At 64.3% G+C, this 11231-nt stretch overlaps 2 protein-coding genes across 2 annotated transcripts in view; one reads left to right on the top strand and one right to left on the bottom strand.

The window, feature by feature from the left end:
* Positions 1-6: 6 nt before the first annotated feature.
* Positions 7-2343, top strand: ALG3 (ALG3, alpha-1,3- mannosyltransferase). Its single transcript, XM_014527752.2, has 6 exons — positions 7-174; positions 313-433; positions 908-1113; positions 1284-1360; positions 1527-1671; positions 1852-2343. The coding sequence occupies exons 1-6, from the start codon at positions 38-40 to the stop codon at positions 2033-2035; spliced, it is 870 nt and encodes a 289-aa protein (XP_014383238.1). The 5' UTR covers positions 7-37; the 3' UTR covers positions 2036-2343.
* Positions 2344-2473: 130 nt separating this feature from the next.
* Positions 2474-11231, bottom strand: part of VWA5B2 (von Willebrand factor A domain containing 5B2) — a 33613-nt gene continuing 24855 nt past the window's right edge. The window contains exons 10-24 of the mRNA XM_025195898.1: positions 11205-11231; positions 10717-10919; positions 10334-10448; positions 8388-8573; positions 8081-8279; positions 7574-7869; positions 6710-6935; positions 6321-6635; positions 6104-6241; positions 5261-5380; positions 4754-4910; positions 4625-4640; positions 4261-4568; positions 3843-3951; positions 2474-3454 (exon numbers count right to left, since the gene is read on the bottom strand). The exon at positions 11205-11231 is cut by the window's right edge and continues 1 nt beyond it. Coding sequence (XP_025051683.1) covers positions 2795-3454; positions 3843-3951; positions 4261-4568; positions 4625-4640; positions 4754-4910; positions 5261-5380; positions 6104-6241; positions 6321-6635; positions 6710-6935; positions 7574-7869; positions 8081-8279; positions 8388-8573; positions 10334-10448; positions 10717-10919; positions 11205-11231 — 3075 coding nt within the window. The 3' untranslated portion in view covers positions 2474-2794. The remainder of the gene's footprint in view (positions 3455-3842; positions 3952-4260; positions 4569-4624; positions 4641-4753; positions 4911-5260; positions 5381-6103; positions 6242-6320; positions 6636-6709; positions 6936-7573; positions 7870-8080; positions 8280-8387; positions 8574-10333; positions 10449-10716; positions 10920-11204) is intronic.

The following is an 11231-nucleotide window of genomic DNA, read 5'->3' as shown; positions in this document are numbered from 1 at the left end:
GGCCCCGGCCCAGGTGCCCCCCTACGTGTTCTTCTTCATGTGCTGCGCCTCCTACCGCGTCCACTCCATCTTCCTGCTGCGGCTCTTCAATGACCCGGTCGCCATGGCCATCCTCTTCGTCGCCGTCAACCTCTTCCTGGACGAGCGCTGGTCCTGGGGCTGCTTCTTCTTCAGGTCGGTCCTCGGCACGGTCGTGGGCATCCCTCCGTGGTCCGGGCCACTTCGGGGCCCCTTTCTCTCGCTCTGCTGGGCTGTTCGCCGGGGGCAGGGTCGGGCTGTGAAGGCAGGGACTGACCGTGCCCTCGCCCCCAGCCTGGCTGTGTCAGTGAAGATGAACGTGCTGCTCTTTGCTCCGGGTCTCCTCTTCCTGCTCCTGCGGCGCTTCGGCCTCGTGGGCACCATCCCCAAGCTGGCCATCTGCGCGGCGCTCCAGGTACCCCGGGCCGGGCCAGTGCTGCCAGAGCTGCGTGACCCCTGGCAGCGTGCACGTTCCTAGTAGCCCCCGAAGGGCTGAATGGCAGGGGAGAGGGCCCAGGCTGCCCCCACCCCAGCACCAAATCTGCCCCATTCCAGCTGGGGCCGGCCCAGTGGATCCGCCAGCCTGGGGCAGCTGCTTGCTGCTTCAATGACTGGCTTCTCCCAGCTGCCCCTGCGTTAGGGGCAGACGGGCAGAGCCAGCGCCTGGCTGGGCCTGGGAGCAGCAGTAAGGCGGGGATGGCAGAGGGGGAGTCCTCAGCGACTCCCCCATGCCGCCCCCAGTGCACATGCTCATCCTGGACCCTCGAACCCCCAGGCGAGAGGCCGTGGAGCCACAGAAAGGGATGGGGGTGGGAAGAGAGCTGCTTCCCCTGCCCCCACACCACCATCCTGACCATGGCAGTACCTGGGGGCCTGGCATGTCTCGTAGGTGGTGCTGGGGCTGCCCTTCCTGCTGGAGAACCCAGGCGGGTACCTGAGCCGCTCCTTTGACCTGGGCCGCCAGTTCCTCTTCAAGTGGACGGTGAACTGGCGCTTCCTGCCCGAGGAGGTTTTCCAGCACCGCGCCTTTCATGCAGCGCTGCTCGTGGCCCACCTGGCCGCCCTGGCCCTGCTGGCACTGCGCCGGTGGCACAGGTGAGAGCCTGAAGTGGCTGAGCCCCAAGGTAGTGCTCAGCCCCCGCCCAACAGGTTTGGGACCCCAGTCTAGCCTGCTGCTGGGTACAAAGAGGCTGCCTGGATGCCCAGGCATCGGCGAAAGGAGCCCCACAAGGAGCAGACATCAGTGCTGGTACGTTTCCTTGCAGGTCAGAGGAGAGTATCCTGTCCCTACTGAGGGATCCTGCAGACAGGAAAACATCGCTGCAGCCACTGACACCCAATGATATCCGGAGCTGGGGGCAGGGGTTGGGAGGTGGACAGTCCTGGGGACCACAGAGCGTCTGGGGGCAGGGCCTGGCTGGGCTGGAAGGTGGCACAGGGGCAGACAGGCACTTAAAAGCCTCTACTCGGCTCAGCTCCTGCCCGTGGCTTCCTTGACGGCTGTGCACAGATTGTCTTTGTGCTGTTCAGCTCCAACTTCGTGGGTGTGTGCTGCAGCCGGTCCTTGCACTATCAGTTCTACGTTTGGTACTTCCACACCCTGCCATATCTGCTGTGGGGTTCCCCTGCCAAGAAGCTGGGGCACCTGCTCCGGTACATGCCCACCTCACCCTGCCCTGCTCTGCAATGCTCAAAGGGGTGGGGGAATCCCTAGGGCCTCTCTACATGGCACGGTTCTGCTTACTTTGGCCTCGCTGCTGGGGTAGGTGGGGCTGTGGGTGGGAGTAAGGAGCTACAGGGCTGGGGGCGCTAACGGGCCTGTTGCCCCTGCAGGGTTCTGGTCCTAGGCCTGATTGAGCTCTCCTGGAACACGTACCCATCTACGGTGTACAGCTCGGCCTCCCTGCACGCCTGCCACGGAGTCGTCCTGCTGCAGCTCTGGTACAGCCCGGCCTCCTCGCCTGAACCTTGCAGCCCCCCCAGGAGAGTCACGGCCCCCCCGAAAAAGACACAGTGAGATGGGGGCACTGGACAATGGGAACTGCTGGCTACTCTGCTTTGCTCTGCTCTGCCCTGCCCCGCACCTCCAGGAGCGGTGCCCCGGCTTGGACAACTACCTGCTGGCTTGGCCGGCCCCACCGGAACCAGGACTGCTCCCACAGCTTCTCTAGGGGATGGGGTCTCGCCAGGGTACCAGCTCTTACCTGGGATTCCCCCAATAAAGGTGGCAGAGCCCTGCTGCAGGCTTTCTAGCCCCTCCCTGGCACAGGACCTGCAAGGGAGGAGCTCGCCTGCACTCTAGGGTGAGAGCCGCTGTGGTTCGGAGCCAGGACTCCCGGGGTCTGTTCCTAACATAAGGAGGGAGCATGGCTGCAGTCCCCCAGGAGCAAGGGGGCAGGGGGTCCTCCACTCTGCCAGCCTCTCACGGCCCTGCCCAAGGGTGGGTAGGCAGCCAGTGCGTAGGGTCCAGCCCAGGCTGCCCCCCTTCGCCCCTGCTCCTATGGAGCAAAAAGTCCTTTTGCTGTCTCAATTCCCCCCACCATACATGCACTGCCAAACCCAGGGCAGAGCTATAGTCCACATGAGTGTGTACCAGGTTTGCCCTGATGCCCCCATCCCCCGTTGCTCATGGGCTGCCCAGCCAGGCACAGACTCCCCTGGGATCACAGTCAGAGTGGGGGTGCCCTAGCCCACGCCCCAGCAGTGCAAGGAGAGGCAGGAACGGCTGATGGGAGCCAAGCCTCTTTATTGGGGAGGCAGGGGGCGCAGCTCGGGCTCAGACACTGCCGGGGCTGTAGCAGAGCATGTTGAACTGGATGTTCTCGTCCCAGTGGCGCAGCAGCAGGAAGAGGTGGCGCGCCGCCCCCCTCAGGGAGCCCATGTCCACGCCCTCGGGCAGCTGCTGCGCCCGCAGCCATGCATCTGCTTTGGCTGCTGCCAGCTCCCACTCCACGAAAAAGCCGGCACAGCGGTGCTCCAGCCAGGCCAGCGCCACGGCCGTGGCCCAGCTGGCACTCTCCAGGTCACCCTCCTCAGCCTCTGGCCCTGCGCCTTCCTGCAGGCTCAGGCCGGCCTCCGAGGGGGCTGGGGAATGGTCACAGGCATCTGTCTCGGACCCACGGCCGCTGTCTGGCCACACGGCCACGCTCAGTACCTCGGAACAGGTGCTGTGGGACTGGGGCGAGCCTGGCTCTGGCACCCCCTCCTGGCCGGGCTCCTCTCCCTCAGGAGAGGGCTGGCTGCCTACAGGCTTGGCACCACCCTCAAGGCTGCCCTTGGTGCCCAGGAGCCCCGGCGAGGGACAGGAGGCAGGGCTGAGGCTGGCGCGGTGTGAGGCGTAGGGTGAAGCCCGGCGCAGGCGGTCCAGGGGGATCTGCACTGCCTCGGCGAAGCTCTCCGTCAGCTGGAAGGTGCCCGGAGCCTGCTGCAGCCGCACCTGGGGTGACAGGTGAAGTTGGGAAGGCTGGGGGTATGTGGAGTCCTGCAGGAGCGGCCCTGAGGCAGCGCCTCTGCCAGCTGAGCTGGGGACTTTGCTCATGGCTGGGGCCCGCTCCTGGGTACTGCTGATGGAGGCAGGCACCCTGTGGCCTTGTGGTCAGGGTAGCCTGGGATTGGGGCCATGAGCACACAGCTGCACCTGCCACGTAGGCCGTGGGAGAGTTGCTGTCTTACGGGCTTCTGTGGTGCCTGTGCCAGCTGCTGCTCACTGGCACCACCCAGCGGATACAGCTTGCATGTGCCTGGCACTGGGGGTGGGTTCAGCTCCTTCAGGGGGTGTTGGACAGGAGCAGTGCAGATGGGCTGGGGCAGCAGGGGGGCCTCACCAGTGGCAGGTAGTCGTGGGTAGCATGGTTGCGGGGGAGCTCGCCCTCTGGGGTCAGGCACTGCGGCCGCAGTGCCAAGCCGTGTCCCCTGCGGCGGCTGAGGCTGAACCTGCCAGGGAGGAGGCTGGTTAGCACCTGCTGGCATTAGGGGAGGCCCCGTCACCCCCAGAGCCAGGGGGAGCCCAGCCCTGAATGGACCGACCCAAGCCCCTTAGTCAAGGGATCCAGCATGGCCATGCTGCCCCCAGCTCGTGGGACCCTCCCCAGGTACCCTCCCTGTGATGCAGCCCTGGCAGGACCCGCTCCCTCCCGGAGAGGAAGGTGGCTGGGCAGAGCAGGGGGACTGGGTCCCAGCCAGCATCGGGGAAGGTTGACTCCTGCCATGCTGCGGGGTCAGGCCTCGGGCACTGGAGCTCACCTGGAACCAATGAAGCTTTCGGCAGACTTCTGGGATCCTGCGGAGTTGGCAGAGGGACTGGCCGAGGGACCTGCAATGGCAGGTGAGGAGGCTAGGGGACAGCTCCACTTGCCTGCTTCTGGCCCAGGTGGGGTGGTCCCCCTCCGGTGCCACAGTAGCTCCTTGGCACAGGCCCCCCCGCTCTCTGGCTGGGGAAGGGCCCTGCAGGATGCACAATAGGGTTGGGGGGCTGGACCCTCTTCCCCACCTTGGTGTTCCTGTGCCCTGCCAGGGGATGCCCCTAGGTGTACCCATGCAGGCAGGGCAGCCTTCCCGCAGCCCCCTCTTCCCCTTGCTGCTGCAGAGACCCAGCCACATCCCAGGCCGAGCTGTCCTCATGCCTACAGGCTGGAAGCATAGCAGCCGGAGGTTTCCCATCCCCCTCCAGAGCCCAGCAGGAGCCACAGATAGCCCATGGCCAGAGCCTGCTGGGCACAGGGCAGTCTGCCCTCACCCTTGGTGCCCATGTAGTGTCTCCCCTGCAGGGGCTGAGCCCCGCTGGCCACAGCTCCCAGCCATCGCATGGGACTCACCGTTGGGGCAGCTTTGCTTCTCCCAGCCGTAGGTGCCGGAGGAGGTGCTGACCGGAGACGCCGGGATCCCATTGCGCTCTGCAGAGGAACAAAGCAGGGGGTGGCCAAGCAGGGCCTGGGCAGCTACCGAGGGTGCTGAGCTCAGCCCCCCTAGGCCTGAGCATGTTGCTGCGGCCCCTGCAGTGGCTCTCGAGGGTCCCGCTGCCAGAGGTAGGATCCTGGCCCAGAGTCCCAGCCCCCACACACAGCCCTGCCGGGGCCCACACCCCACCCTGGAGGGCCAACACGCTGGTCCTCAAGTCCACCCTTGGGCTGTGGGCAGAGCCAGGGTGCACCCTGCTCCCGGGCTCAGGCTGCCTCGAGGGAGGCTGTGGTGGTGCCTCCACAGGCACCACATGCCAGACCTGAATACCAGCCTGGGTCGGTACCTCCAGAGATGGCAGCATCGTCCAGCTCATCTGAGTCATGCCTGCGGCCCAGGCCCGCCGAGTAACTGCGCTGGCGCCGGCTCCCGGCCTGGGACCCGTGCTGGTGGCCAAGCGAGCCCCCTGCAAGGACCCAGCCCCCATCAGCTTCCAGTTGCCCATGTTTCCCCAGGGCTGGTTTCAGCTGCACTTTTCCTGCCCCCTCTCCTTGGCTTCCTGGCTTTAAAGGCAGCTCTCAGGGACTGGCCTCATCCTCTTAGGATCTCTGACGGGTGCACCCATGAGAGGTCATTAACCACCTTGCTCTGAAGTCAGCTCGAAGGCAGGACAGATATGCACGGACTAACTCGGGTGCTCAACCTCCGGCCTGCAGCTCCCTGTCATCCAGGAGCGCCCAAACCCAGCGCACTGGGCTGGGTGGAGGTGGTGTGGGGGCTCTGGGACCTACCCCCAGCACACAGGCAGGGACGGGGAGATGCTAAGCCCCATCTGGCCCACAGACCAGCTCCATGCCACCTGGCCTGCAGGGCCAAAAGGTTAAGCAGCACCAGACTACCAAAATAAGACTATATGTATAGCACAAGCTTTTGTGAACCCTGGTTCCTTCGTCAGATGCTGTGAAAGGACAGTGCAGAGTATGAGCAGGAGAGCAAAATCAGAATACAAAAGACAAGGGAGGAGGAGGAGAGGGGGACACTCCCAGGACAGCAAAGCAGACAAGATGCACCCATGTCAATGGATGCACACGCACTCGCAGTGGACACAGACCCCAGGAGGCTGAGTCCTGGTCTTCCCCCAGCCCCATGGGCTCCCCGTGATGCTGAAGCCGGGTCCCTGGGGTCCTACCTGCACGGCGAACCTCAAGGGCTGTGGGCAGGGCCTCCTGTGTGGAGGGGTCCACGGGCACCAGGCAGGTGTAGATGGAGGGCACGTCACAGGCCTTGGAGGACTGCATGGCCTTGAGGCGGAACCGCCGGGCAAAGCCTGCGGATAAGGTGTGGGATGAGGAGGTGCAGGAAGGGCCGCGCTGGGCGGGGGGTGCGGGCCCCAGGGCAGGACTCACCGTGCTCCAGCTCTGCTTCTCGCTGGGCCGTGTTCTCGTGGTCCCGGATGACGGAGCGGGCAGTGAGGCGGTGCAGCAGCTTGTCCCAGCCTTTCCCTGCCTGCTCCTTGCTCGGAGCCTCCTTGGCATGCAGCAGAGACTCCAGGGCGGCACTCACCTGCCAGGAGATGGGCTTGCCGGCGCTAAGTGCGTGGATCACCACCTGGCAGCGCACGGGCAATACCATGGCCTGCTCGGCCTCGGCCCCGCTGAAGAGGTACGGGGGCTCCACCAGCATGTCCCAGTCCAGGTGGGACGTCGAGAGCAGGTGATCTGCTGGAGAGTGAGGCAGGGCGCTGGGTGAGGGACCCACACCTGCCACGTGCCCCCCCACCGCCCGCAGCACTCACTGGAGTCGGCCTGGCTCCCTTGCAGCAGCCGCAGCTCTGGCCCCAGCTCGTCCAGCTGCCCCTCCAGGGACCGGTTCCGCTTCCGGGACACCTTCTCCAGGGTGCGGCGCAGGCGGTGGGCGTCCAGCTCACCGTGCGGGGATGAGAAGCTGCGGCCAGAGAGGGCGGCTCGTGCCAGCGCCTTCTTGCGCCGCAGCAGCTCCTCGGAGCTCAGCGCCATGCTCACCTGGGCGCAGGGGAGACACGGGGTCAGCGTGGGGATCAGGGCCCTGTGCTGGGGGGGCTTCCAGCCCATCGGGGGCCATGCAAGGCACCAGCTGGATCCCACCCACACAGCCCAAGGTCTGGGACCTGCCAAGGGGCAATGTGGAGGAGGCCCCGCTGCCCACCCAGTGCCTTAACTGATGGCAAAGCCGTGACTCCACACTCATTTCAACCTGGGTGCAAGGGGCTGAAGGCCACAGGGCTCCACCTGCCTCTGCCTTCCTCAGCCAGGCAACAGAAAACTCAGTCCCGTGATGTTTGGTCTTTGGGCTACAGAGCGAGTAGGCAGGACAGCAGCAATAGGAAACCGCATTGCTGGAGGGTGGGTAGGGATGAAACTGGATTTAAAGCTGCCGCTGCCTTAAAGGGCGTGAGAGACCATCACTGGGCACCTGGTGGTCCAGCCTTAGGACAGGACCCAGCTAAGTCCTGCCTGGGGCCGAGGGGGTGTGGGTCTGAGTCTGTACATGGAGGATGCCAAGGATGCTGAAAGAGGGCTCTCTTTTCCTGGGGTACTGAGCACAGGAATCAGGCCCTCTGGGAGGCAGGGGAAAGAGGACGACCTCCGTCCCCCGCCGCCCCAGTCACAGGAGGCCTTACCTTAGTTGCAGCCGTCACCTGCGCCTGCGGGAGCGGAGCAGACTTGGTGGAGGATTCGCACAGAGACACGCTCTTCTGGCCCTGCTGAGAGGCTGCCTCAGGGGTCCGGGCCAGCGAGCCCCCGTCGGGAGCTATGTCCCGGGAGCCGGTGGACTCGCTGCTGGTGGAGCTGTGGGAGAGCAGGCCCTGGCTCCGGTCGGTGCTGACGGAGCAGTGGGTGAGCACGTACTGCTCCTGGATGTAGGAGGCCTCGTAAATCCGCTTCCAGATGTCTGCCCCTGAAGTGAGGTCCCCACCTGCCGTGGAAAGGCAGCTGCAGTGATGCTATTCCAACAGGAATGACCCTGCGAGGCACAACCCCACCCCAGCCTTCCCCGTCAGCCAGCTCCCTCCAGGCACAGGGAGAAGCTGCTGCAGCCCCTGGAGCCCGAGCACCCAAGCAACAGGCAGCGCGGGGCCAGATGCACTGGGAGAGCCTCCTCCTCCTCCCCCCGCGGCTCTACTCACTCTTCTCCGACTCCTCCACGCCCCCGGCCGAGAACTCCAGGGAGATCTCATGGGAAATCTCCTGCAGGGTGCGGCTGATGTCCTGGCTGTCCCCAGCCGGGCACAGGGGCGGCCCATCTGGGCCAAAGGCCTCATCCGGGGACTGGAACACCGACCCCGCAGAGCCGCGCGAAAGGCTGCGACACACCCGCTCCTGGCCCTGGAGGAGAGCACCAGGGGGTCATGCCCAGCCATGCTTTTGGTGGGCACGGCCTGGTGCTGGGGTCCTGTCCCACTCTCCCCACCTGCCCCCAGGCAGGGCTCTTACCGCTGCCTTCTTGTCCCGGAAGCAGGCGATGTTGTAGAGGGTGCAGTAGCTGATGAGACGGTCCCCAGGGTACAGGGCCGCAATCTCGTTGGGCGACAGCAGTGCCTCCATGGTGTCGGGCACGTACCAGTCGATGGTGATGTCGCTCACAGCCGGCTCGATCGCCTTCTTCAGGGACTTGATCAGCTGAGGAGGCGCCCAGCGCCAGGGCTATCAGCAGCAGCTCATTGCATCCCCTGCCCTGCTTCCTCTGCCGCACACAACCCCGAGGACCACCACCCTTTAACGACCCACCCACTCCTGGAGTCAAGAGGGTGACGACTGATGCTGAACCCTGCAGCCAGGCCCATTAAAGCGGGCAGCCTAAGCCATTGCCTCCTGAGGAGCAGGAGTCCACTGGAGATGCCTGGTCTTGGCAGGAGGGCACATTTTGGGGCAGCACAGGGTGAAAGCTTAGATTGGACCTCAGGAAAAGCTTCCTCGCTGTTCGAGCAGGGAGGCAGTGGAACAGATGCCCGGGGAAGTTGTGGACGTGTTCACGGAGGGGCTGAGCAGCCGGTGGTAGGGGATGATCTAGGCATAGCCAGGCCTATGTTCTGCCATGGGCATTTCCCAGGCCTCCGGGCTTTGCTGGTTGTGCCCCCCCAAGTTCCTGCTACTTGTGGCAGGGTGTTTTTAAGCCTCTTTCAGAGGCATTGGGTGCTGGCTGCCGCCCAGGCTGGGGACAGGGACTGGGTTGTGCCTGTGCTCCTGCTGGGATTTAAACCCAGAGGATCCTGGCTAGAGGGTCTTGCCCTTCCACTCAGGGTCAGACCGGTGCCACATTTGGGGTCAGAAAAGAATTTTATCCCCTGGTCAGACTGGTATGGACTGGGGGGGTCGGCCTTCCTCTGTAGGGGGGGTCATGGCCTCTACCGGGGATCTCTCAAGTGTATATTAACAACCTTAAGCAGGACACTGGCCACCGTGGTGCCCCTGCCTTCCCTGTGGCAGGTTAGGGTGTGTGTCTCATGTTGTGTCAGGGTTGGTGGTAGTTTTACAGGAGGTTAGGTTATGGATTTGTACAGGATGGTTTGGACAGGGCTGATCCTTTAGGCAGGGGTTGGACTGGATGTGACCTCTGGAGCTCCCTTCCAGCCCCACGTCTCTAGGAGCCTATGCTTCTTTCCCCAGCACAGTGTCCCGATTGCTCCCGGCCCTCAGACGTCCCATCCTGGAGGTGGGAGGTGTGGACAGCTTGCTCCAGAGCCCAGCAGCACTGCTCTATGGAGGGGAAGACCCTCCAGCCCAAGGGCTAAGTGAGAAGGAGGTGCGGAGAGCTGGTTTTGTTGCCAATCCCCCTGCAAGACGCCTTCCCTCGCCTGCGCGGACCAGGAGCTCCCCTGAGAGGGGCTGTCCCTTGCTACAGTACAGCCAGGCCCTGCTCTCCACTCGGGCTCCCCGGGGGGGCTGTCACACAAAGCTCAGGGGATGCCGGTAGACTGCTCTTCCCAGCTGCGCAGCTCAGACCAGAGCGGTGCAGGGCACGGGGCTCCATGACCATTAGGGTGGCCATCATGCTGGTTTTCTGCTACTCTGTCCTCTATTGATATGAAACCCAACGCCTTTATGTCCTCTATTTTTCTCTAAAAGAGAGAAATAGAGAACATAAAGGCACCGGGTTTCAGATCAATAGAGGACAGAGGACAACCGGAGTGTCCTCTATGATGGCCACCCTAGTGACCATACTGAGCACCACAAGCTGTGGCTCGCGGGCCCCCGGCCCCTCTGCAGGCTGCGCCCAGCAGGCAGCAACACCTCAACCCTTCGGTCCCCTGCACCAATCCCCGTGCTGCCTTAGACAGGGCAGTGGTGGTCAATGCCTGCTGGGCATGGGCACCCTCAGCTGGGGGGCCAATAGAGAGCATGCCCGAGCCCAAAGCATGGGGCGGGGAAGAGGCTCTTACCTTGGGCTGCAGCCTCTCCTCTGGGCTCAGGAACTCAGCCCGACCTCGACTCACCTTGGCCAGGCTTCTCAGGAGCCTCCGACAGGCCCCAGAGCCCAGGCCAAAGCTGAAACACCTGCAAGGAGCAGCAAGGCTGCTGTAGAGCCGCCCAGGGGCTGCTCTGAGAGCCCCCAGGCCTGGCTAGAAACAGGCCGTGCCTGAAGGGAGGACAAGGTCTCTAGAAGCCACTGAGCTCCCTTTCCCAGGGCCTGAGATGCATGGGGTGGGGGGTCATTCATGAGCGCAGGCAGGAGATAGCTGTGGGCAGAGCTGCGGGCTCCACCTCCCTAGCAGAAAGGTGTTAGCCCTGCCAACATGTCCCATGCCCCTGGCTGGCTCCGTACCTGACAGTGCTTGCCTGCCTCCTCACCAGCTCGATGACCCGGCCCGCGTTGCTGACGTTGGCGTCGGTGAAGAGGAAGAGCTGGCGGGGGGAGCCCCGGTGCAGCCGCTGCCCCAGCATCCAGCTCAGGGCTGCCAGGAGGTTGGTGCCGCCCATGTCTGCCCGCAGCTTCTGGATGTGCTCGCAGGCCAGCCGCAGGTTCTCCTGCCGACACGGGGCGGGGGTTACCAGAGCCCTCAAAACCCCTCCACAACCCCTCACTCTTCTCCCCTCCTCACATGGCCAGCAGCATGAAGGGAGAAGTTAGCAGGACAAGGAGAGGACAGGAAAGCAGGTCTGATAGGACAAGAAGGGGCTGGGCTACAAGCAGACAGCAGTGGGTCCTGGGTGCCCACGGTGGGAGGGAGGGGCACAGGGGCTCCAGGAAGGGTGCCTGGGTCCTGGGATACTGGACCGAGAAAGCCCCAAGCTCCCGGGCACAGCACTCACGTTGCTGCACGGTTTGCTGGCTGGGAA

This window comes from Alligator sinensis, unplaced genomic scaffold (assembly GCF_000455745.1).
Source record: "Alligator sinensis unplaced genomic scaffold, ASM45574v1 scaffold301_2, whole genome shotgun sequence".
Classification (NCBI taxonomy): domain Eukaryota; kingdom Metazoa; phylum Chordata; order Crocodylia; family Alligatoridae; genus Alligator; species Alligator sinensis.
The sequence above is the reverse complement of the archived record's forward strand: the minus strand, read 5'-3'. Positions and strand labels throughout refer to the sequence as shown.